At 38.3% G+C, this 25,623-nt stretch overlaps 1 protein-coding gene across 5 annotated transcripts in view; it reads left to right on the top strand.

Annotated features, from left to right (window-relative positions):
* The window catches only part of epha3 (eph receptor A3), an 88,107-nt gene that overhangs the window by 38,012 nt on the left and 24,472 nt on the right, over window positions 1-25,623 (top strand). For 3 of the 5 annotated variants that reach the window (XM_005451959.4, XM_005451957.4, XM_005451961.4), the window contains 5 exons: window positions 11,386-11,541; window positions 15,283-15,642; window positions 19,555-19,679; window positions 24,520-24,682; window positions 25,357-25,462. In XM_005451959.4, coding sequence (XP_005452016.1) covers window positions 11,386-11,541; window positions 15,283-15,642; window positions 19,555-19,679; window positions 24,520-24,682; window positions 25,357-25,462 — 910 coding nt within the window. The remainder of the gene's footprint in view (window positions 1-11,385; window positions 11,542-15,282; window positions 15,643-19,554; window positions 19,680-24,519; window positions 24,683-25,356; window positions 25,463-25,623) is intronic. The other 2 variants (XM_005451960.4, XM_005451958.4) reach the window with 1 other exon arrangement.

The raw sequence follows: 25,623 nt of genomic DNA, 5'->3' as shown, positions 1-25,623 counted from the left end.
AGAATGGGCTTCAACGTTGGTATAAAGCTGAGAATTTCCTTATTATTATGTTTATATGAAACCTTGATTAAATTGCCTGTTATATTCCCTGCTACATATGGGGGATTCTTATTGGCCCCCTCACGCCTGCACTGTACAAATACATTCTGACCTTCCTGTCTCTGTCAGAGATTTATGTTGTGTTGTTCACTTTCAAGGTGAGAACTAATGAGGTACGTGCAACATATCTGATTTAATGTGATTTTGTGAGATAACATTACAATGCACTAGGGTAATTAAGCCTTTAAAATCAGGTGCATTTTAGCTTTAGATGAGGAACCACTTTTTTACCATCTCTAAACACTTGAAAACAGCAGTTTTCTACTGAAATTTAAATTTCAGCACACATGGATGTTCATTTTCCTTCCAAAGTCCAAGACATGGCAAAACACACTCTTAGCAAGCATGATCTAAGAAGGCTCTCACTGAAGCCCAAGTAAAAAACCATTTTTAGCTTTACACAGTGGAAACTAAAAGTGGATAAAATTGCTTGAATTATATCCCTGTTTTTACAGTAGTTTATGTTGTTTCCCTTAGTAACGAATGAAAACCAGATGTTGGTGTGTCAGATTACAGAACGCCAGTGTTGTCGCTATTTGTTTTCAGAATGAAAGACTGCATAATTGACACATTATTAAAACAAGAAAGAGTGAATCGACACTAAGTGCTGATCAGTTTTTAAACTTATATGTGTTAACTCGGCAATAAAGCATATCAAAGCTGAGAAAGCAACCACCAGGATTTACCAGTTCCCAATAAATATTTCTCTCTTCTATTTAAATCTTTTCCCAACAACCCCTCATCAGCGCTGGCTACATAGATCCCATTGAGAGTAACACTGTGGGCTATATGAAAACCAGAGTGTCATATTGTCTGAAGTGAGAGGAGCCCGGGGGCTCTTTAGCATATGGCAGCAGCTACATTCTGAGGCTTGTGCCTGAGGTGCCTGTCAGCATAGTCATATGCGATGTGTGTTTATGTGCGTGTATTAGCGTGCATCTGTCTGCATGTTTCCTTCAGCTGTTCTCAGGTGTTCTAGCAGTAAAGTGGTCTTTACTCTAATTCCCCACACACGTACCTCAGCAGGCAGAGTAACATGTCCCCGACTGAGGCTCAGTGTCAGCAATCACATGGATGCCTATTAATCTGAATTATAGTACTGAGGGGACTTCAAACTGGAGTGAGAACGCATGCGCCATATTTATAAGACATCAAATAAATATAGATATTGATGTAATATTGGGGAAGCCTTTAAAATAAAAGTTAAACAAGGAGAAAATATTTGAATTACATTTGAACAGAATGCCTCTTTGTAATCACTTCCACTACACAGTGTAATAGTGTAATATACATCATTATTGTAGTATTTCAATATTGTAGTGTTGTTTGCAGGCAATCATCACATCAATTACTACTAGTTGTTAAAGTATTGCCGACTGAGTGCATTCGGTGAAGTGGGTCACTGTCATTGCACTTTCATTGTGTGTGTGAGTGTGTGTTTGTGTGTGTGTGTGTCCAGCAGCAGTGGAGCTGACCTATTTTCTTTTAAAGATGAGAGCATGTCCTCTGCGGCACTGGTCAATAAAACTGCCCTGTTGGAGCTTAACTCTAAAAACAGGGGGGGGCAAACAAGGATTTTTCCCTTATACACACACACACACACACACACACACGTGCGCACACACGCCCAAGCAGACATGCAAATATGAGCGCGTTTCCTCATTTTTCTGAAAACTACAACTTGAGTATGTTTTTCAGTTTTCCCATTATCCATTCTTTGTTATTGTCTTTATCTGTCTGCATCTTAAAAAATAAATTTTTCCTGTTAAGAACCCCTGATACGCATAAAAACTACGAAAAAAAATATCGTTCATTAAAAACAGTTTCCATTTCTCGTATTCGCTCTTACAGTAAACGATTTCAAATGATAAATATGTTTCCCTTTGAAGTATTTCTTCAGAGAATAACAGCGACACAGAATGCTTGACATGCACTTAAAGAGAGGATGTTGTGAGTTTCATCATCTCGAATAATGGATTGCTTATGCTCAGTACTGTTATTATGAAGTTTTTTTTCAATAGCGATATTAAAAAAAAACTTTCTGGAAAAATAAACTAGAAAATAAAGCAAGAGATGGGAATCTGTCAGCTACAGATCAGTTTCTCATAAACAAGCTTTTAAATAGTAATGCACTTGCCATTTGTTACTATTGCCATAAATGGGTTTAGGGTACTATAGCCTGGCCAGCTAAATCAACAAGATGACGACATGTGTACATGACTGGTTATCGCTAGTGTTAACAGAAGCACAATAGCCCTGTAAAGGATGAGGGCAGGCAAATGGGTTTAAATGCTGATTGGGTTGACTGCTGTGTTTCCAGGGACTGTAAAAGTGGAATGTCTATGTATGTGTGTGCACTTGCATTTGGGCAAGTTCGAGGGCAATTAGAGGCCAATGTCTTCTTCAAACACAGTGACTGCACACAAACAGATAAACACACATGTGTTGAATTTAAAAATAAGGACTGCTTTTTTTGTCTTGTCTGGTGGATAAAGGCAGAAAAGTTCATATGATGATGATTAATATGATATCTAGAAATGAGTTACTCACTTTTTATTGACAAGCAACATTTCTGCAGACATCAGGACAATAATAAAAAAGGGCTTATGTAAAGTGTAGAAATTTCTTTATGGGATCATTACAAATATAAGACCTAAAATCCATCTGTTAAATGTTCAGTAGATACACACTTTTATTATTTGCAACGAGCAAACTCAGTGATGTAGCATGTAGTTAAATAAATGGTGCACTGACTATAACCTGTATCATAAAAGCCCAACCTGTAAACAAGAATTGAATGCAGGTTTTGGGGGGACGCTCAGCACTTTAGCATAAGTCAACCCCTAAGAAATATTTCGAAAAGGTTTTCTAGAAACAAGCATTAACTATAAAGTAAATGGCCTATATTGTCTGGTAAATGCTCATAAAATGAGCTCAAAAGAGGTAAAAAAAAAATTAAAAGGGGGGGGGGTAATTTGCTAATAACATTGTTACCCTAAGTTGTTCAGCTGATATCTGTCCACTCATTTTCAATAATTAGGGAAGGTGAAATCATTCGTGTCTTTGGAATGAGGTTAACCATAATTCATTGTTTATTGATATATAACAAGCATTTCCTTCCTTTAATGCTAGAGATGGAAAATTAATCACCAGGGTCTATCTCTCTCACACTTTTCGGCACCGTTACATTAACACAGTAAAAATTAAAATCCTGAGCCAGTCGCAGAATAGAGACATCGCTAAATTTTCTCTTGGCAGAAAAACCAAAGTATATAGCAATGAAAAAAAGTGAGCAGAAAACTTGTTTCTTTCTTTCTATCTCTCCTCCTCTTTCTATTTTCTCCACTATCACTCCATCAAGTGCAAGGTTAAACTTCTGCCTCCTTACAGTCACATCACCCCTTTATTATTGAAATTAACATAACCTCACTGTGTGTGTGTGTGTGTGTGTGTGTGTGTGTGTGTGTGTGTGCCTGTGTGTGTCTGCGCGGGTGTGTGGAGGTATGTGTGTGTATGTTTCTGAAGTTTGTTCCGGCTGGTGTGCCGGTTGCCCTGGATTTTCTTACTGACCTGGCTAATCTCTGGAGTGTGGAGTGTGTAGGAAACAGTTATTGCATCCTTGATGGATACAGCAGGGAGTTGATCCATGCCTCTGCATGTGTGGGGTTAGTAGAGTCCTTGCCCTGTTTTGTCCCAGTTTATTGTCCTTCACAGCAGCTTTGCACACATACATACGCACACATGCTATTTTAATAAAAGTGCCCTTGTCAAATCAAATGCAATATGGAGTAATGTGACTTAGAGTAGCTTTCATTGTATTTGCTAATAACAGAATTTTAAAAAATTAGCAAGACATTTTAAATTCCTGATGATAGGGAGATTTTCTGGACCTATGTTGACCTGTGTAATTTGCGTAGATATAAACTGTGTTATGATTGTTTGCTAAAAAAGGATAAATTAAATATACTGTGCAAATGGATGAAAAGAGCAACAAAAATGCGAAATTTACTATAAATATGAGATTCAAAACATGTCATGTTTTCATCTCAGTGCTTTTCTGATTTAAAAATGCTACGCTGATTTCACCGTGTAGCATCTCAGTAAACAATATATTCTAATTGGCATCTGTTCTGTTGATTTTGATCATTTTCTCTCAAACTGAAGCTTTTGTGAATATGAAACGGAGAGGGGGGGAAAAGAAGGCTTGAGTTTCCTCTTTTTATTAAATCAAGAAGATGAGACTGATATATGAAGGCCGATACTTGCTCCAATTAAAATCTAATATAGAGCAGTTAGCACACTGTTTGTTTTATGATTACATTACACTAATTAACATGATTTTAATTTGCTGGAATTAATGAAGTTTAATTTCAAAGGCTACATCTGGTGAATCTGCTTTTAGAAAACGCAAAGAATGATCCGTTACTTCACATAAATCCTGTATCATATCATTCACTTTTATATATATTTAAAACAAACACATATATAGTATTTGGTTTGTTACTATGATAATGTGCCTTTGAGTATCTAACTTCAAAAATATATGCTTTTTTTGCTTGTATGTCAAAGTATAAGTAGTATAAACCGTCCCCTTCCTCTTCATCCTTTCTTCAACTCATCCTATCCTCCTCCTCCTCTTCCTCCTTTCATCCTCCTCTATTTCCTTTTGTCCTCCACTTACCCTCTCATCAGGCTGCTTTATTATGCAAATCAGTGTTGGACCGCATCACTTAATTAAGCTTTACTATGCCAGTTTGCGTGTGAAATCTAACACACATGTACAAAGCACACTCTCACACACAATAACACATACTCATCCTAACTTTTAAACAAACATTAAAGAAACTGGTGGTGGTTGGGAGGTTTAATGATTGGTATTCTGGACTCTGAAATCATGCTCACAAACACACAAGCGGTCCCTCTATGCAGCAGAAGCACCTCTTTGAGTGAGCGCAGATAAAAAGACTTGAATAGCAGGGTTTTCCCAAGTCATTAGCCTGCAGTTAGTATCTATACTCCAGTCTGGCCCTCCGCTGCTCACCTTGCAATGCCAACTGCTTCATTCCTATTGCTACTAAAAGTGCTACTTACGAGATTGTGGTGGTAAAACTAAATAGCAGGGTCAGAAACTGATGTACCATTTGTAGGTGCTCTTGACAGAGCTAGCTCATTAATTAATTTTAGTGAGGAATTTGAGCTTAGTCTTAATTAAATACAGCAATACCATAGTTTATAGATACAGAATGGTTTATTTACTGGTATTAAAAAGTAGCAAACAAAAAAAAATCTTTATGGTTTAAATCTACAAACTAGCAAAAAAAAAAAAAAAGAAAAAATAAGAAACTGTAATAAACTTGTTGTCACTGCTACATCCCCTCTTCTTCTTGCAAGCTATTCTGTGCAAACAAGTGACCCAAACAAAAACAGTAAAATTATCAAAAAATATGACCCTGAAAGTTTAGAGCCTAATAAAACCCTTCTTGTTATTTAATTAGCTTCAGTAGCTTTCATCCCATTTACAAAAAAAAAAAAAGTGAATTGGAAGCACTGTTAAAATGAATTCTTGCTCCTGACCTTCTGGAGCCTTGAAAATGTAGAGAATAACTTCTGCATTGGTCCACAATACTGACTACTGACATCTGAATATATTCTCATATGTCCCTGTAGTGATTAACAGGGTAAATGACATGATAATTGAACATAGAAAAGATAAAAATGTGTAGTAATTTGCTTTGAGACACAGCCTATCAATTCTGATGATTGTTTTCATTTATATTTCTGACAAAATGAATTTGTTTTACTGGGTTACAGACATATTAACTTCAGCAAAGTGATTGCAATTCAGCGTACTGGATATCCATGTTGCTCTGTATATCAGAAATCTGAGTTATATATTCATACATTAGTCTTTCTTACCTCAATAAGACTTTCTAGGTTATATTTTGCAGGTTTTTTTAAGGTAATAAAAATGGCAATATTAGTGTATTATAGCCGCTTATATCTAACATTTCATGCCAAACTGAAGTGCATTGAAAAAAGTTAAGAAGGGAGATTATAAAATAACTGCAAAACTGCACTTTGAATATTAAAAAAAGGCATGTGTATTTTTATGCGTTAGTCAACAGTTTGGTTAACATGTTTCTACATCAACACCATTATTAGGAAGACAAAAAAATCCCACCAAAATATGCCATGCTTTCATAAAAGACTTTGACCTTTCTGAGATTTCTGTAACTTGTTACTGGTTCTGCCTGAAGCAGGATTTCATGGCAGGGGGCAAGATGTTTACTGTTGCCATGTCTCCAGTAACATTACAAGTGGCTCCGGATAAGACCGCCAGCCAAATGCCTAAGCTGTCAAAGTAAATAACTTTTCCATTTCAAAGAGAGCTATTCCAATTAAGGAAAGAAAGTTGGAGCAAAAGAATGAGAAGGAAAAGCCGCAGAAAAGAACTCAAGGAGGGAGTGCAAGATGAAGGGGAGGCGGACATGGAGGGAAATGGAAGAGGAGGAGAGAAAGAGTGAAAGTCATTGCAATCTTATGGGAGTGAAAAAGAGAGGTGGTTTGGAAACAGGAAATCAATTGTTGGGCCTGCGTTTTGGTTTGGCTCTGTTTGCTGCTAGACTTAACCTTGAAGTGTGTGAATGGGAGAAAGCACTAGGCTGGGATCAAGACTGAAGCCTGATGAAATGATAGGGAGTCAAGGACAGAGCACTTTCTCACTTTCCCGCTGTAAATTGATTGGTGTAACACGAATCAATTTGCAAGTGATGTTCAGGGGTTAAGCACACACTGATCATGTGACAAGTAACATGCTGAATGTCATCACATTTTGATAAAATAATCACAAGGTAGTTTAATAAAATGAGCTTAATATCCTTTAATAGTTTAGTGATTTGGATTTTCCCAGTTCTTTACCGTGTTGCTGAGTTTTGGCAACCTTTCATAAAGAGACTGCAGGTTCCACTTGAAAGCTGTATATCACAGATTTTCTACTAAAAAAAGTGAAACAGTATCAGCGTAACACGATTTTTCTTCCCCTCGAGTGTCTTTTATGGAAGATGATAAAGACAAGGAAGGAAGCCCCTTCTTGTTTGCAGTGGTCATGGATATGTTGATAAATGAGGTCATGCAGGAGATTGGACTGTGATGTTCGCAGACAACACTATGACCTGTAGTGAGTGTGAAGCGCAGGTGAAAGAGAGCCTGAACAGGTGGAGGTATGCTCTGGAATGAAAGTCAGTAGAAGTAATGCAGAAATCGTGTGTGTGAATAAGATGGAGAGAGGTGTAACAGTGAAGTTCCAAGGAGTAGAGGTATTAAATGTACAGAAGATGAGATAAGATACCCAATGTCAACCAAATTTAAAGCAATGGACATTGCACAAGAAAGGTGAAGAAGAGAGTGCAGGCAGTGGAATGGCTGGAGGTGAGTGTCAGAGGACGTTTGTGTCAGAAGAACAGCTGCAAGAGTGAAAGGGAAGGTTTACAAGATAATAGTGAGACCTGCTGTGATGTATGGTTTGGAAATGATGGCTTTAACAAAAAGACAGGAGGCTGAATTGTAGTTAAAGATGTTAAGGTTTTCATTGGAAGAGACTGGGATGGAAAAAATTAGAAATGAACATGTCAGAGGCACAGCTCAGGTTGAGCATTTTGAGACAGAGTTAGAGAGGGAAGGCTGAGATGATATATTCAACAAAGGATGTTGAAGATGTAGGCAGGACAAAAAGAGGAAGACCACAGAGAAGATTCATGGATTTAGTGAAGGAGGACATGCAGAGGGTTTGTATTACAGACGAGGATGCTAGGGATAGAGTGAGATGGAGGCAGATGATCCGCTGTGGCCACCCCTAAAGGGACCAGCTGAAACAAGAAGAGGAGTATTGATTGAACAGAATGCATTCCCAGTTATTTTTCAACCACCGTGTCATGTGGCTTCTGCAGCTGTGTATGCGTACGTGTGTGTACTTCTGTGCGTGTATAACTGCTGTTTCAAAGTGTGTAAAAGGATTGTTCCATCTGCTGATATGTAGAAAATAACAAGACATCTTGTTATACCTTTATGTGTGTGTGAGTATTTGAGACCTTCAGTTAAATGGCTGTTTATATGGTTAAATAAACGAGTACTTGTAGGAATAGTGACAGACCCTTTGCATGCTATTGACTGCGAATAAATAAAAGATAATTAATGGTGGAAAACCTTCATATTTTTCTCTGAATGTCAGTGTAACACTTCCTGGTTGGATGAGGAGTTAATCCCCTGGGTAAAAATATGATTTTACCATCAGTCTCTTTTAGAGCGGCTTTTTTATTCTGGCAGACCTGTATTATTCGTTTCCAGCAGTTGTAAAAATATGGTTGTGGTCATGAAAAAATCTGTACACTGACACATGAAAAATCTCATACTGTAAGTAGAGCTTTAGTTCTCTAAGATTCTCTCTGTATCCAATAAGTTTCATAGACGTGTTAAAAAGTCTTCAGTGTTGACTGGCCAGAGTCATTTAGCATGCCCTGCAATGGAGTGGCCACCTTTACACGCTATGCCCCGCCTCTGGCCCTGTGACGAATGGGATAATGACACTGTAGCAGTTAAGAAAATGGATAAATGGATGGAAGATGTGAAGTTCATTTAGTAGGTGCAGAGGTTAATAAAGCTACTCAGTAATTTAATTTTAGTTCCACAAATTTATTAAATTTATAAATGAGCTCAAGTACTTAAGATGTGTATTAATCTATAGCTGGAAATAGTCCAAGCAAATTTGCAATGTCTTATTGTGCGAGCAAGCTTTGCTAAAAAAACATGTATGCATGCATGCCTTTTTTTTGTCTATTTCTAACATGTATGCAGGAGAAAAAAACAACTTGATTTACATTCTCTGGCAATATCCATGCAAAACTCTAAGCTATGATATAAATGACTTGGAAAAAAATCTGCCACATGTGAAAAATAACTTCTCCTATGAATATGCATGTGTCTGCATAAGTGATTTGTTCCTACCCTTAAGTGAAGTTGGTATAATACAGTACCTAAAAAGAAAACAGATCTACTTGGACTTGAGCCCAGTGACTTAGCTGGCCAGTATATATGGTAAATGCATCTTTGTTTGGTGTTATCCAGTGGTGAATTGTTAGTGGCATACATACTCTATCAAAGTCTGCTCATGGCTAGACTAATCAGTCTCTCCCGCTAGTATGAGACTAATGCGTTTTAACTTTTGCCTATTATCTATAATTCTCTTTTATATTCCACAATTCTGTTAACCCAGCAATTTCCTCTGCTTCTGTTATACGATTGGCTGTCAGGTGTAATTTCCTGGTGTGTCCTCCAATCAGGGTGGTCTGTTTTCTGTGTGTCAGCAACTGTTGGGGTTGCCCTTCCATCAGTAGGATCATACTGGGGTGTTTGAATCAGCTTCACATTATATTACTCTCTCACACAAGCATGCGTGTACCCTCTCTTACAGACTACCACATTGTGGAGGAGAGGTAGTATTTAGTGCAGCACAGGGACCTTGGTGTGGCAGTGTCAGTGATGGATATGGCAGTAGGACCAGCAGTGTTGGCTTTTGCAGAAGTGTGTTGTCCACCACTGGGATCTGTCAGATCTGTTCTGCTGAGCCCACACATTCTGCTGGCTGGCTGCTATTGCTGCTAGCTATTTCTTTAATCGCTTGTGTGTGTGTGTGTGTGTGTGTGTGTGTGTGTGTGTGTGTGTGTGTGTGTGTGTATGTGTGTGTGTGTGTGTGAGAGAGAGAGAGAGAGACAGAGCGCAAGCTTGTCTGAGTATGTGCACAACACTGAGTTTACAAGGAGCATATATTACAACTGCAATTGGTTATAAATCCAGCAGAAAATAAAAAAGGTCATCAAATACACCTTAATGGCCATAAAAAGACAAACACAGTAGCTGTTGGTTTAAACTTTTTCATAAAAAGTGAAAAATGCACAAAATAAACATTTAAACCTGATTACTTTCTTGCCTCGATCTTTCTGCACATGGACTCAGTCTTGGAATACATTATGCTCTTTTTTTCCTTCTAAACAAAGAAGACTGGCAAACTGAAATTGTCCTCTGAGACCTTGTTTTTTTATTTTTAATTTATAAGCTGTCAGAAATGAAGAATTAAAAGCAGTACTACGCTAAACAGACGATAAATATCTGTCTTCAAAGAGCTGGTGAAACACATGTCTAAGATCCATCCATAAAAGCATGCCATAAAGACACACCTATGAGCTGCCGTAAGTAAAAATCGTACTATATTAACATCATACTAGACACATCCCATCTAGACAGCTTATGCACACTTAGCTTAATTGATTTAATAATCACTTTGACTTTGACTTGGATATGTTTAAGAAAATGGATAGATGGATAGGACATTCATACAGTATTCCAATTCTAAGATATAAAAGTTCTGCCATTTTTGTGGCAGGAACTGGAGGAATGCTTATAGGAGCTTGAATTTCCAGTTACTGTGTCTCGGCAGTGGAGATACCGCTCATGCTTGGAAATACAGTACTGTTGATGGTGAACTCTAAATGCAGTTGACCATCATGGAAAGAGACAGTTTGTATGCCTAAATGCTTTTTATCTCACTATAACTCTGGATAAGTTAACAGAGGTTTCAACCTTTGGTGGTGGGAGACAAAGGGAGCACTGAATAAAGTAGAGTGGAACTAAATATGTAGAGAAAGGAAGAAGAACAGAAAAACACAAGGGAAAGTCTTTTTTTTTAATCTTCCCCCCTTGATCTTCCATCCTACACAGAAAAACAGACACACATACAGTCTACTTTCACATGCAATATACTTTACACAGGTAGAGTGTCACCCTACTTGCACAGATTGCAACAGATTAGTGGTGAGTAGGAGTTAAAAGAGCTGCTGAGTGCACATTTAATACCACAGATATTTAAAGAGAACATCCCTTTTATCTGAGGGGACAATCTGCATTATTCATATTGTGCCCTCTGAGAGTTGAAGGGAGGAGGAAATAGATGCAAAGACATTTCAGAGAATTATTGTTTTTACTAGCAGCCAATGGATTCCTGTTACATTAACAGCAGATATACATTCTGTCTCCTTCCCGCACTTTGTTGGTGTCAGTGTATCTGTGTGTTTGTGTGTGTGAGAGAGACAAAGAGAGTGCATTAAACATCTCCAATCTTTCATTTTTTGACTCGCAATTGTTGAAGGTGCTCTGAAGAAGAATGCAGCTATTACATAGCTGTCGATGTGCTGGTTCAGCACGATGCTCATGTATCTGTGTTGTTTTTGTTTTCAGCGTGCAGGGCAGGCTTCTACAAATCTACTCTCGGGAATATGGAGTGCTCAAAGTGTCCACCTCATAGTTTCGCTCACCATGAGGGGTCTCTGCACTGTGGCTGTGAGAAAAACTACTTCCGTGCTGAGGGAGACCCTGCTTCTATGGCCTGTACTCGTAAGTGTGCATTTTTTCCCCCAGTGTAAATAGCACTAATATTTCCTGGTGACCTATCACATAGTGAGTCAGTGAGTCTCATATGTTGCAGTTTGTATTTTGTGTCACTAATATAAAGGTTTCCAGACATTTTAAACAACTTATTGTTTTGCAGTCGTTTATATTTGCCCATGAAAATAAACACCTTCAGCACAACATTGGAATTCCACAGATAACACACTGGGAAAACAGTGAATAAATGGACACAGGAAGTTAAAAATCCCTCATTTTTTTAAAAGGTCACATTTTTTACCACCTTTTGCACTTCCTGTGTGAATCTCTTTTGCCTCCATCTCATGCAAATGGATTGCAGATGGAGACGGCTCCTGCAAGTATTCAAAAATGCATTCTCTCTAAACCAATAAATCACTGCATTCCCTGATGTCAGATTATTGATACATCCGTTACTAACGGGGCTAGGAAGAAAAAAAAACTGTGTGGGGAATGGTGGGAAATATAAATCAACGCCCGCAGCCACAGACAGAATGCTAATTAGAACGACAATCACAGCAGGTCCCTGTTGTGATTATCTCAACATCATCTTGTCAACTACGCAAATTTCATCTCATTGGGACAAACTGAGCAACGCTAGAGCTGAAAATGAATAGATAAGTTGTTAGGAGATAATGATCATGATTATCTCAGGAGAGGTCTTTTACTGTTAGCGGTGTGATAAAGGTTGTTTCAAGCTGACTTTGGAAATTTGTTGGCAAGAAAATTTCAAAGGTCAGAGGGAAAGTTGAAGAAAAGGAGAAAATGTTTTTATTTTGTTCTTCATTCAGTATGAAACATTGCATTATTGCTATTGTTAAAATGTAACAATGCAGTCCCTCCATGTCGCACAGTACCACTTACATATGACCTTAAAAAATTACAGTATGTTGCTGTTCATCTTGCTGGTTATTGCAGTTAACTTGACTTTTCCACAACTGTATTGTAATGTTGACCGACTAATAATTAGAGATTAGGGCCACTTTTTCCTGCTTCAGCTGACCACCTCACACATTAGAGTTGGGCGCTTTGCACATGATCATAACCCTGGCATTGCCAATGACCGATAGCATTGCTGCAGGGCAGCAGAGGAAGTTAAATTGCACAATTATGGTAGCACTGTTCATGACACACAAAGTGTGGCCCAAATGTAAAAGGCACAGAGGTGAGAGCTGACCATAATTAGACAGATATCAGCTGAACAGCTAAAACTGTATTAACTCATCACATTTTCTGACTTGTTACTTTTAAAAATTAGACCTATAGTATAGCTGTCCTACATTTCAGGATTTTTTTGTTTGTTTGTTTGTTTGTTTAGGTGTTAAATATTTCATCTGTCTTCCCTTCGGTTTTAACCATGCCCTGCATACACACAGTGGAGAGAAAAAAGTTAACACGATAAGCGAGCATCTGCAAATGACACATAATGGGGTTATTTAAAAATCTATCCAGCAGTCAAAAGTATCTTCCTTCTGTTTTCTCTCACTTGATGCTGATGATGGATTAGTGTAGCTGCTCCACGCTCATTAACTTCAAAGCATACAGAATTCTGGGTGTAAACTTGTGTTTGCACGCCTCTGCATGCCCAGACATGTCTTTTTTACAAATATTGCTTATATGTGGAGGTGCTATTTGAAGTTTATTATGAACCTTATAATAATGATATTGACTTCATGCACCAATGGGTAAATGAAATAAAATTCACCTTGAGTTATGAGCTATTGCGCTTACTTTGATCATTGTTGATCCATGACATCGTCGCTCATCAGCACAACCCTGTCACACAGCACAGTTGCAGACAGGCAGGTACGCAGCCCCTCCCCTCGCTAGCAGCTGAAGTAGCTGACCTTCAGAACGATGAACAACACTGTGAGGGATTTGGAGAGGTCACTGATGCTCCAGTTTATACATCACGGAAGCATTAAATAGCACATGGTAACATTTTTCGTTTAACTAAGGCGTTTACTGGCTAGCAGCTATATATTTAATAAAACAATAATGTTAATGGTGCAGTCCATAAACAGTGTTAGTTTAGTAGGATAACAAAATAATTTGTGTTCAAAAGCAGAGGCATCACTGTTACTGTATTTGTGCACAACTCTGAGTATTCATCTGAGTATCTAAGTATTGACTATTTTTCTGGGTGTTAATTCTGGATTTGAAGTTCTAAGTTGCAGTACATGCAATACAAAGCAAAAATGTACATTGCTGAAAGTAAAATGAGTTAACTTGGAGTAATTTAATTTTCAATTACAATTCCAAAATGTTAAAGTTAAAGAAAATATAAGTGACTGAAACTTTTCAACAGTAGTTTTACACCTTTAGCTTTAACACATTGTGTTTGATTTCACGTGCCAGTCAAGATGTGTTCAATTATTTTGACTTTTACTTTAGCTTCCCTGTATGCATGTGCATACAAGCAGTGCAGTGCATATACATGTATGCACATATGGGTAAAAGCTAAGCTGAAATGCAGACCCAAAACTCTGATGTGGTCAGTGGATGTTATGTTAGTTGTACATTTTTTTTTACTGATGTTTCAGACCTGTTTTTACCATTCAGATATTTAAATGACTGACTTTTAGAAACTTCTTGTGCAACTGTATTTGGAGTTAAAAAGTTTGAATCGTGTTTTTTTTGTAACATTTGACATGTCTTTCAAAGTTAGATTTATGAGACTTGCAGATATCCAAGTTATCAGAACTTCTTTGCAGTCAAATGGTGTGTGTATTTTTCTTTTGATTTCTCTGGCTCAAGCACATAAATATCAGCGATGCAGATAACTGAGACAGCCGCTGCGCATAGTTTGGGAGTGAAGTAAATTCAGCAAAACAAACTAAACAAAGCGTTTTATCTCAAGACACAATCCAGTAAGCCCATTTGAATCTTTTTTTTCCCCTTCCTCTGCCTTCTCAGTTTCCCCCACTGAGCTATTTGGCAGTTTTGCTATGTCCCCCATGTAATTAGTCATAGTTTTTCATATGAGTATCTGGAAATCTGTTTGTAATAAGACAGATTTTATGTTAGTCTGAGTGAGTCAGACTCACTTGCTCCGACTGTGCCATGCTCCTCTTGTTTCTTACGGATTTTGAAAGAGAGATGGAAACACATACATACTGTAGTAGATTCACTGATTTATATTAACATAACCCTAGTTTTATGACAACTCATTCATTGTACAGCACTCATAGTAAAAATCTTCTTCCATGAAGATGTCCAAGTAGGCAAATAATGCATTGTGAAAAATATATTTTTTGTCTTTTTGCCTTTTTGTGAATTGTCTTCCTTATGAAAGAAAAAAGAAAAACTTTGGGAAATTTAAGGAAGAATAAACACCAAATCCAGCTATAAATGGTTGATTTTTCACAACCCTGCTCAAATTCTCAAAGAGAAAGAGATAACAGTAAAGAAGTAAAATGACCATATAGTTGGATTTAAAGTTCATGTTACATGTTCTGTGTACTATACGTAGCATATGACTTTGCTGTTAAATGTAATTCCATTTAATGCGAGTCTACTGACTGATGTTAATATTGCTTTTCATCTATCATGCTGCTGCACTTGTCCTTTCTTTGTGTTCTTTCCTTTCAATCTGCCTTTTTATACTATACTAATCAGTTTTGGGTTTTTTTTATACTACTAAGCGTTCTCTCCTTCTGTGAATCCAGTAACCTCCCTCTCGATCTCACCTCATCTCCTTCTATCTACCAGGACCTCCTTCAGCTCCCCGGAACGTAATCTCTTCCATCAATGAGACTTCTGTTATCCTGGAATGGAGCTGGCCTGAGGACACCGGAGGGCGCAGGGATATCACCTTCACTGTCCTCTGCAAACGTTGCCGTGCTGTTGCTGCTAATGGCAGCAGCAGTGGGACCCAGCGCTGTGAACCTTGCCGGAGCAATGTTCGCTTTCTGCCAAGAGCCATGGGACTGCACAACACCACAGTGACGGTTGGCGACTTGTTAGCCCACACTAACTACACATTTGAGATTGAAGCACAGAACGGTGTGTCATCGCTGGCGCCAAAGATGAGACAGTACGCTGCCGTCACCATCACCACCAACCAAGCTGGTGAGATGTCATGATGTATGGGTGGTTAGCTAAAGATATGAGCTGAGATGATTGACTATACACAATAACAGCAATAATTTTGAATCATTTTGGATATTGATTGAAAGTTGTCTGCATATAATCAATAAAAAAAGATAGATCACTGGTGTAAAAACACAGGCTCATTCTCCAACGACAAAGAAAAAATAGCCTCTTGGTTTGGGAGGTTGGTCATCTCCTGCAGGTTGCAAGATTTTGCTCATCTCTATTTTTAGCTGGTCTGAGGACTGGGAACTATGGAGTGGCTGATTCATGCATGAAGAAAAGTGCATTTAATACAAGTGTATTATATATGTAATAACAAGTACTGTGTGTAAATTTAAAAAAAAGCTACCATACTGATAACATACATGAGCTTCTCACCCTCTTCCCCCTCTGCTTCTGAATATTCTCATAAAATAATACTCTAGCCTATGGTTTATATACCTCAAACATATGTACTACAACCATCAACCCTGGACATTTACAAGGTGATCCCAGGCCGCTATTCTCTTGTTTAACGACCAGGATCGAATGTCCTCCTCCTTTTCCAAAATATAACTCCTCCTTTTAACATACTCTCTTAACGTGAGGATGGGCTCCTAAAACTCCCATCAATCTTTTTATACAAATATCTCTCCACACATCCAGTTCTTACAAGAAAAAGACGGCAAAGGAAAGCAGTGCCGTGAAATTCCAAGGGTAAAATAAATCTAGCTGCAGCAGAAAGTGCCAAACCTCAGAAATCCATGACTCTAGCAAGGAATGTGCAAAGGTCCCAGTCTAGTTCATCAGCTTATTTTCTTCTTTTTGCCATTCCTTCAGTGTTCCCCTACACATCTTGCCTTTGTGTTTGGAAGCTCAGCATTTTTTTTCTCAAGCAGTGTGGTTCCCTACATCCCCCCCACCACCCTACCGACCTCCTTTACTTCTACCTGTCATGTCCCAAACCAACCCCACACCCAGTTTTTCTAATGTGTTCCTCTATTTTTCTGTATGACTCTTCTTCTAAACCTTGAAGGTTGATTTAGCACCTGGAAGGGTGTTTTTTTTTTTTACAGACCAAACAGATGTGAATTTCTCTCATAAGCTGTCATACAGCAAGGTCAGACTCCATCACATCGATGATGATAGGCAGATGGCAAGAGCTATGAATTTAAACAGAGTCAGAGTAGAGATGCCTTCAAGCAAAATGCAATGAAACCTTTAGTACTTCAAGCCTTTTGCTTGTTTTAAAAGTTATATGCAAATATCGAGTCTTGGTGCCTCTGCTTTATGAATGAAAGAGACGCTTTCTCTCGTAGGTTACAGGGTGTACTGATTATTTTTAGTATCAGTATCAGTAATGTAGTCCCCTTGGAATTCACATGCCTGTAAATCAGGAAAGCTGTGTGGAGAAAAATGAAAATGAAGTAATGTAAAATGTTAAATATTATAACAACAGATCCAAAATTGTAAAAACAGCATCACACCTGTGGGTACGCTCAACGGGAAATACCATGAGGGTTGGATGGTATTGGATAACTGATTCAGATCTTGCTACTTGGAGCAGTCTTTGTGAAATGTCGTGTTGGGCTGACTTGGTGACAGGCTGATTTTCTTGTGATAGAAAACATGCATGTACTATAGCATGTAGTTTAAGCTTCAGAGAGTTCCAGGAGGGAGACTCAAAAGAGGCACTGCATAGAGTAAACAGTGTACTTATGGAAACTTTTAAACTAGACACACAAATACAAATGCAGGAGCTTTGGTATATATAAATCACATACCATATAAAGAGTCTGCTGTGTGTGTGCGTTAAATGTAGATTTTAAGTGTCTTTCTGGGTGCTCGTATGTTTAAGTGCACATGCATCAAAAGTTCAGATTAAAGCAAAATTAAAAATACAAATTTGGACTAAAAAATAAAAAAATAAGCACATTTTTAGTAAGCATTATAATGTAAGTGTGTGGTTAATTAGTGGGATTCTCTCTGCAATCTGAATATATATTAGATTTGAAGAGGGCTTATCAACACTAAGAGGTCTGTGTGTGCACAGAATATCAAAAGCCATCTTAGTGCCCAAGTGATAATCAGATGAAATGAAACTCGTCTTTACTTACTATTTATCAGTGTGCTCACATAGTTGCAAGCAGATTTACACACCGAGAAGGACAACATACACACCTCAGTACTATACCCTCTGTCCTGGCTATACACACTTACAATCCCCCTCTCTCTTTAACAAATATCTCAGCCTGCAGCTGCACACTTTCCATCAGCCCTCAGAGTTTACAAGGATTAAGTATGTCAGTGCACTTGCCCCACCCGTCTATATACTTTCCCTCGAATAAACACACATACTTACACACCAGCACACACGTATAGATGCCAAAGCTGTTAAAAGCTGGATTAAGTGTTTCCCTGGAAGGAGCAGTGTGTCCTGGTTGTGCTGTCAAGGTGCTGTCAGACAGTTCTCCTCCTCTCGCCTCCTTTGCCCTCCACTTGTTTCATAACTATGCTAAGAACAGAGTAACTGTGATTCAGATGCAGAGTAATCTCTAGTTACATATCTCTAGTGATATGATAATATGGTTGGTGATTATAGCCTTTAAACAATGAGAAAGTAAAGGCAAAATTGTATATTTTCTCTCATTTGGGCAATGATTTTTGCCATTGAATAGCATCTTGTTTAATTTAATTTCCGATAATAATTACTCCTAACTGTGTGTGTAGAGGTCACTGTTTCAACATCTGCAGCATGGCCCTCAAATTACAAGTGAATGACAAAGAAGGACAGTTTTTAACACCAGTACAGGCCTGGTATACTGTATCAGTTATGCCTCAGACAAAAAACAGAGTGACAGCAAATTAAGTGCTTAGCAGTAGACATGCCGAGGAAGATAGAAAGGGAAGCAAGGCAAAGGAAACAGAGGAGTAGAGGAACTTGAAGCTGCCTCTAAGCGACCCAGACACAGTAAATCATTACCACCATAAACCACAGAGCCAATAAAAAGCACAGCCTCACCCCACTATCAGAACCAGAGGGAGAGGAGAAGAGGAGGAGCAGGGGGTATAGAAACAGATTCTCCCCATCTGGATTCATTACAGGAGAAAAAATAACTTCCCGCGGAAATACACACGAGTAAATGTACACACACACACACACTCAGACGCATTCTGCAGCCATATAATCACAATCAAGAAAGGCTTGAACATTTCAAAGACAAACATGTTTTTTCCTGTGGTCTAATAAAATTAAAAGTCGATGCCTCAGATGCCGAGCTGGCCCTGGAGCTGCCTGGCAATTAGAGAGCAGTAAAAAAGGGAAATGAGAAAGGGAGTGAAGAGAGAGACACAGAACGAGAGAGGGGTGCGAGTCTTGATAGAAGGAGAGATGCTGAATTACTAGATTGGGACCATGTGAACTCCCTGAGGCAAGGCGGTGCATGGGCGAAGGATTGGCGAGGAAGATTGGCGAGAGAGAAAGCGACTAACCAAAATGGATGAGGACAGCAGAGAGGAAATTGTTTATAGTGTTTTAAATATAAGTGATGGAGGACAAACTACTATACTTTGATCAGAAATAGCAGAAATTATCGTGCTTTTGCTTGTTTTTGGTAAACATGTAAATCTTACTGGTCCTAATCTTTACTTAAAATGACAAATATCGATACACATTTTGAAAATTCTGATATGTAAATCCAGTGCAGTTTCTTGTACATTACTTTACATTGTCTTGTTCCACTCACAACTCTGGGCCTTTGCCTTAGAATGCCACCCCACCAAGCAGCAAACTGAATTAGGCTAACAGGAACTATAGACAATTGCCAGGATTCAACACTGTGGACTGAACTTCCACTGAACCTTACACTAACGGAACTCACTCTCTGACTGTCTGTGTCTCCTGCCCAGCTCCCTCTCCAGTAGCAGTGATCAAAAAGGAGAAGACAACTCGAAGCAGTGTATCCCTGTCCTGGCAGGAACCAGAAAGACCCAACGGTATCATCCTTGACTATGAGATCAAATATTACGAAAAGGTTGGTACAGTATATATCACTGTTAAGTTTTCCTTGTGTGCATTTGCATCATAAAATGTGCCTATCTAAGGGAAAAAAATCTACCCTAACTCATTTGGGGAAGTACACCTTGATTATAAGCATTCTCTAAACGTCTGGTAAGAATGACGCTAAATTCAGAAGATAAAAGCATATGGCATGGTAATTTGTGAGCTGCTTGTGAATAGGTTCTAGTATTTTATTATTTCAATCCAGCTGTGTCTCCAATTTAGGCATCAAAGAGAAATAAATACTCTGAAAACTGGTAACTTGAATTTCCTGAAAATATTTCTCACTGGGGGTATCGACTGAAAAGGTTTACTTACATTTCCACCTTTTTAGGCCCATGTAGTATATCCATCAGTCTTTCTCTAACATTTGGAAGCACATCCAGGACTTACTCTTTCACCCAGTAGACTGAATTTCTGCAAAAATAATAAAATTTAACTCAACTCTAACCCTTATAGTCTTTGTAAATGTTATTTGAACTAAAGCAAGTTGTAGTGCTGATTGTGTCTGCTATGCCACGATATACTCACGGTCTGAATTTTCTTTGACCCCTTTTCTAATATTTGTGCTAACCTAAGCTAATTGCTAAGTCGATGCTATTTTCTGTGTGTTTTCATACGTGCACTATTCCAAAAAAAAACAAAACACGAAAAGTATATGTACTAAATATTTGAAGTTTTGGGTTTTCAGGTACAATTTAAGTTAATATAAATTGAAATGAAATGAAAATGTAGTTGTCGTTATGTTGTGCATAATGTTTTATTTTTATAATAAAAGAAATCTCTTCATCAGAAGACCTCCCTTTCCACCATGTTTTCTTCTTCACGTGACAATTTTTACATTCTTGCTTGTCTTCCTTTCTTTTTGCTCCTCATCTCCTCTTTCTATCTATCCTTCCATCTCTCATGCTGTCCTCCTCTCTAGTCCACTCCTTAATGGAGACAAGTTTTATGGCAGACAGTAAATGCATCTGTGGGGTCCCTCATTCTTCTGTGAGGGAAATTAGTGCAGAACGAATTACACTGGCTTTCAGCACCAATGCTGGGCTATGGCTGACATTTGATGGTGAAATTAGCCGTGGATGCAAGTTTAATCACTCTGGCAGATTCAGTGTGTGTGTGTGTGTGTGTTTGTGTGTGTATATGTGTGCGTGTGTGTGCCCCAGATCAGTTTGCTTGAATGCCAACAGTGGCCCCTAATCTCTTGATTAGTAGGCTGACAGAAGCTGTTTCCTCTCTAAACTCTGGTCCCTGCTCAGCCATCCCTACCTAAGATGTTAAAACAAGGCCGGAAAACAGTGAGAGGAAAAGTTAATGAGTGATGCTGGGTCAAAGCTCACTGCAGGTCTTATTCTCAGCTGTGGTTTTCCAATTGCACACACATGCTCACTTATCACCAATGCACGCTCGTTCAAAAAGGACAGGAAAAATATGAGGGTGGAGCTAAAGTAAAGCATTTTGTAATAAAGCCTTCTGGGTATTTTGCTTGGTAACCGCATTATCTTTCAGGAAGTGCTGGAGACACAAACACTCATACCCACAAAGCAAGTTCCCATAGGATTCTCCTCACTAGACATACATACCCAGGGATTTTAAACCCCTGACAAAAGGCTCTTCCATGCAGAAGAGCAAACTTGGAGAACCATGGTAGATCCCAAGACTAATGCCAGACAGAGGCCTCTTCTTGTTGTAGGCAAAGGGACACTGAGGGCAACTAGCATGCCAAGGATAAAGGCCACAGAAGGAGAAACACTGGATCACGAATTCCCCACACCAAGACCACACCATGACTCACTTATGAGACAGAAAGAGGCTTTTAGAGACACATGCACAGACACACAGATATAATTGCATATAGACATAAACAGGATGGTGAAACGGAACACAAAAACAGACTAAGATTAAAGAGATTAAAAGAGAGAGCTTTTACCAAGAAAGTGATGTTCAGATTTACATCAACAGCCAGACTTTTTTTTTTTTTTGCTGCGGTTTCCTGTCTGGATTTAAACAAGTTTAAAACAGACATTTGCAGTGAGGAGAGTCCAGTAATCCAGTAGACATTTACCGGTGACTCCAGCCTAGTATCTGCCACTGTAGAAACTGCAGTCATACCAAAATATGCCTAGCATATAGTGCATAGAGTAATCGATCCTCAGTGGACCAACATATTTCAACATATTTAGGGGTGGGGGGGTGAACCCACTGAAACCAAAAAGGAAAGTTATAAAATTACAGCCTTGTTGTTTTTGTTGGGTGATAAAATCAAATACTGTTTTATATAAACACTTCATAGTTTAATTTTGGACCATAACATATTTCACTGGTAAAATTTGGATAAACAGGAGTTCTCTACTGGGATGTTAATGTGAGGCAAAACAAAAATGTTATTTGTCACAAGTCATTTCATCTCATATTGTGGGCTACCGCTCTAAATCCTGTGATTATTGGCCTTCCTAATGCACCAAATTTCAACCTATTTTCTGCTAACTGATAAAAATGTGTATTTTCCAGACATCTGTGTAAACTTAATAGACCACGTCACTTCAGTTCTAGATGAAACCATGTGAAGCTAAGGCACTAAGTAAAGTGTTAGCTGCTTGTTTAAAAATAATCATATTCCTTTGATATCCAGTATTCAACAGATGTGAAATTTTACACAACGTAAGTGAAAAAAAGCACTGGATACGAAAAAAATGGCAGGAATAATAATAAAAAGAGAAATACTATTTTTTATCCCAAAAGTTGAGGTTTACTGTGCTACAGCAGCCAAAACCTAAAAAAAACCAAACAAAATAAAAACCTGGAGCTGTAAAAAATATCACAAATATTGTGTCAACATAGATCTGTTCTGAAAAGTAAAAAAAAAAAAAAATACATTAAAGAGAGGCCTCAATAAATCACTATACAATGAGGAGCTTAAATCTAAAATGAATACTACCTGGGAAGGGTTATACCAGACAAACAAGCCAACTCATTATAATTAGATGAACCACACCTAACCAGTTTTCTACCTCTGGCTTTACTCACTTTGCTCTCGCTTGCACACTTGTAAAACTGATGGGTCAGAGTGTCTGAATTGGAAGGGCTGCACATTTCATGTCCCATATTTGGGGATAGGGAAGGTTTCGTAATAATCTTGGGAATTCCCAACTAGAAGGCTTCCCAGAAGAAGAGGTGTTTCATCTTTTGGAAATCCCATGGTAGCTCCATGCTCTCCGTGTCCGTTAAACAAGCTAAAGGGCAGACCGATAAGACGATTCCTAGTGCACTTTGTGGAAATTGAATTTGTGCGAATACACTTTGCTAATTATTTTTGCGTGTTTTATCACTATAATCTAAAGAGCCGAGAGAGAAGTCCAGATCCAAATTAATTTAGGCTGTTTATTTGGTCTTAGACAAAAGGGATTTTTACTAAAACAATTCATGAGACTTCTGCTGTACATCACCCATTTTAGGATCTGTATGTTTTTGCCTCTGTGTCTTGTGTGTGTGTGTGTTTTAAGCTATAATTTGCTGCAGCTTTGTTTATGTTATCAAAGCACAACACAGCACTGAGACCATATTAAATCCTTACAGCGTTCTGGTGTTCAACACACAAACAAGTATTTGGAGGCTCATGCACAGAACAGAAAGTCCACACTCACACACATGCACACTCACACACACACACACACACACACACACACACACACACACACACACACACATATATGTATCTATCTATATATACATACACACACACACACACACAAAGATACTTGTGCCACACCTGTGTATGATTTTCAGGGGATGACATGCTGTCCTGAACAATGACAAGCTGTAAGAGATTTATAGCTGTGATGAAGGGTTGTTCCAGTGCAGGTCTGGTGTATCAGTTACTGCCTCACACACATGCCCGTTTAAAAAGCTTTGTGCACCATAAAACTCTGATCTAGTCCATTAATAAGCATTAAGTTTCTTTTGGGGACTGAATTTTTACATGCCAGGGTCTTTGAAAAAAGAGAATATGACAGTGTCAGGAATTTTATAACATTGGGTACATTGCAAAACATGTAGCTCATTTTTAGGATTGCTGAAGTCATCCCTAATAGGTTGTCATTAATATTAACAAGTGGCCTTGTGCGGTTTTCCTCTCAATCCAAAGTTTGTTTTATACCAGAACTGGGTCAGTAATAATGTGCCTGCAGTCCTCTGTGGGCATGGACAAGTCTAGCAAATTTTACCCGGGACAGTGGAAGGCTATAAAATACAGAACCGTGTGTGTGCGTGCATTCTGTTATACCATCAGATGTTATTTTGTACCTTCTGTAAGATGTACTCAGTGTTAATTAATTTCATAGAGTGCTACGTTCTACCTTCCCACTTTTTCTCTCCCCTTTCTTTTATTTCTGTTTGTTTTTTTCTCTCTTTTTTCTTTTCCTTCCACATCTGGAAACAATGTGCTGAATACAGACCTGGTGTGTAAATCCTCTTGTTGTTTTATCAGTGGAGATCAGTAGGAGAGAAGTCATAAAACGTAAAGGGCATAATTTATCAGATTTGCAAGAATGCTATCAAACTGTCTGGGATGTTTACGCATTTGCATCAGTACAAAAACAGACATACATGGTTCTACTATGCAAACTTCATATATATATATATATATATATATATATATATATATATATATATATATATATATATATATATAGTTCATACAACTGCATCTATAAATTACATAGTACTAAATCAGTATGTTAAATTAATATTTAATTCCTCAAAACGATTTGATTTCTCATCTGTCATCCTGTTTCTTTGTTCTCTTTTTTCTACAGGAGGAGCAGGAGACCAGCTACACAATCCTCCGTGCTCGAGGTTGTAATGTGACCCTGAATGGTCTGAAGCCCAACACTGCCTACTTGCTTCAAATCAGAGCCCGTACCGCAGCAGGATATGGAGCCAGCAGCCCCACTTTCCAGTTCGAGACCAGCCCTGACTGTAAGCTCAGTAGAGATTAAAATTAAATTAAATTATATGATAGTCCATTAGCCTTTTTCCTATCATTTTTTATTTTGAATTGTGAGGTTATGAAACCTCTCTGGCAGGATGTGTGCATGTTAATTTTTTTTTTGTTTGACGACCTTATGTCCAGTTGTGTAGCAGCTGTTTAAAACATGTTTGCTGACAAGAACAATTTTCTTTCCTTTCTTGCTGTTGGTGAAATTTAGATATTCATGCAGTAACTTTGGCAGAATTTCAGAAGTGAATTCAACCATCACATTTTTTATTGCAGCAAACATGCAAGTGCTTTGGAGAAAATTTGAAAATACTGCCCAAGATTTTTGCTTTACTTTGTCTCTGTTACACGCCTAAGTTGTTTCGTTTAGCTGTTACTGTACCAGGGGATAAAAGCTGTGAAAGCACATTATTGTTTATATCGATTTTGCTGCCAAATATGTGTAAGTGTCTCTAGAGTGAGCTGAATCACCTTTATCTGCTCATGTGGGAACTAAATAGAATATCTTATTGAATCAAAGGTATATTTATTCTTGATGCGCATGCGGTACGTTGGAATAGGACTAGCAGGTAATTGAAGTTTGTGTTGTGATGTGCTGTAATGTTAACAAAACAAAGTTAGCACTGCTTATTAGTTGTTTCTTTCTGTCTTTCAGCAGCCTTCTCTATCTCAAGTGAAAGCAGCCAGGTTGTTTTGATTGCCATTTCTTCTGCCGTAGCCATCATCCTGCTCACTGTGCTTCTCTACGTCCTGATTAGCAGGTCTGTCCACCAATCACTTGCCTGGATTCTCGCCTTGAGCATTGTCTCCATTAGTCACACCATCTGTACTCTCTCCTTTCAGCACTATGTGATGAGTTGATTCTGTGTGCACTTTTCAAAAATTTACTTTCAAAAGCTTAGAAGAAAAATTAAAAAACACC

Source organism: Oreochromis niloticus, linkage group LG16, assembly GCF_001858045.2.
Source record: "Oreochromis niloticus isolate F11D_XX linkage group LG16, O_niloticus_UMD_NMBU, whole genome shotgun sequence".
Classification (NCBI taxonomy): domain Eukaryota; kingdom Metazoa; phylum Chordata; class Actinopteri; order Cichliformes; family Cichlidae; genus Oreochromis; species Oreochromis niloticus.
This window is presented reverse-complemented; position numbering and strand designations above follow the sequence as displayed.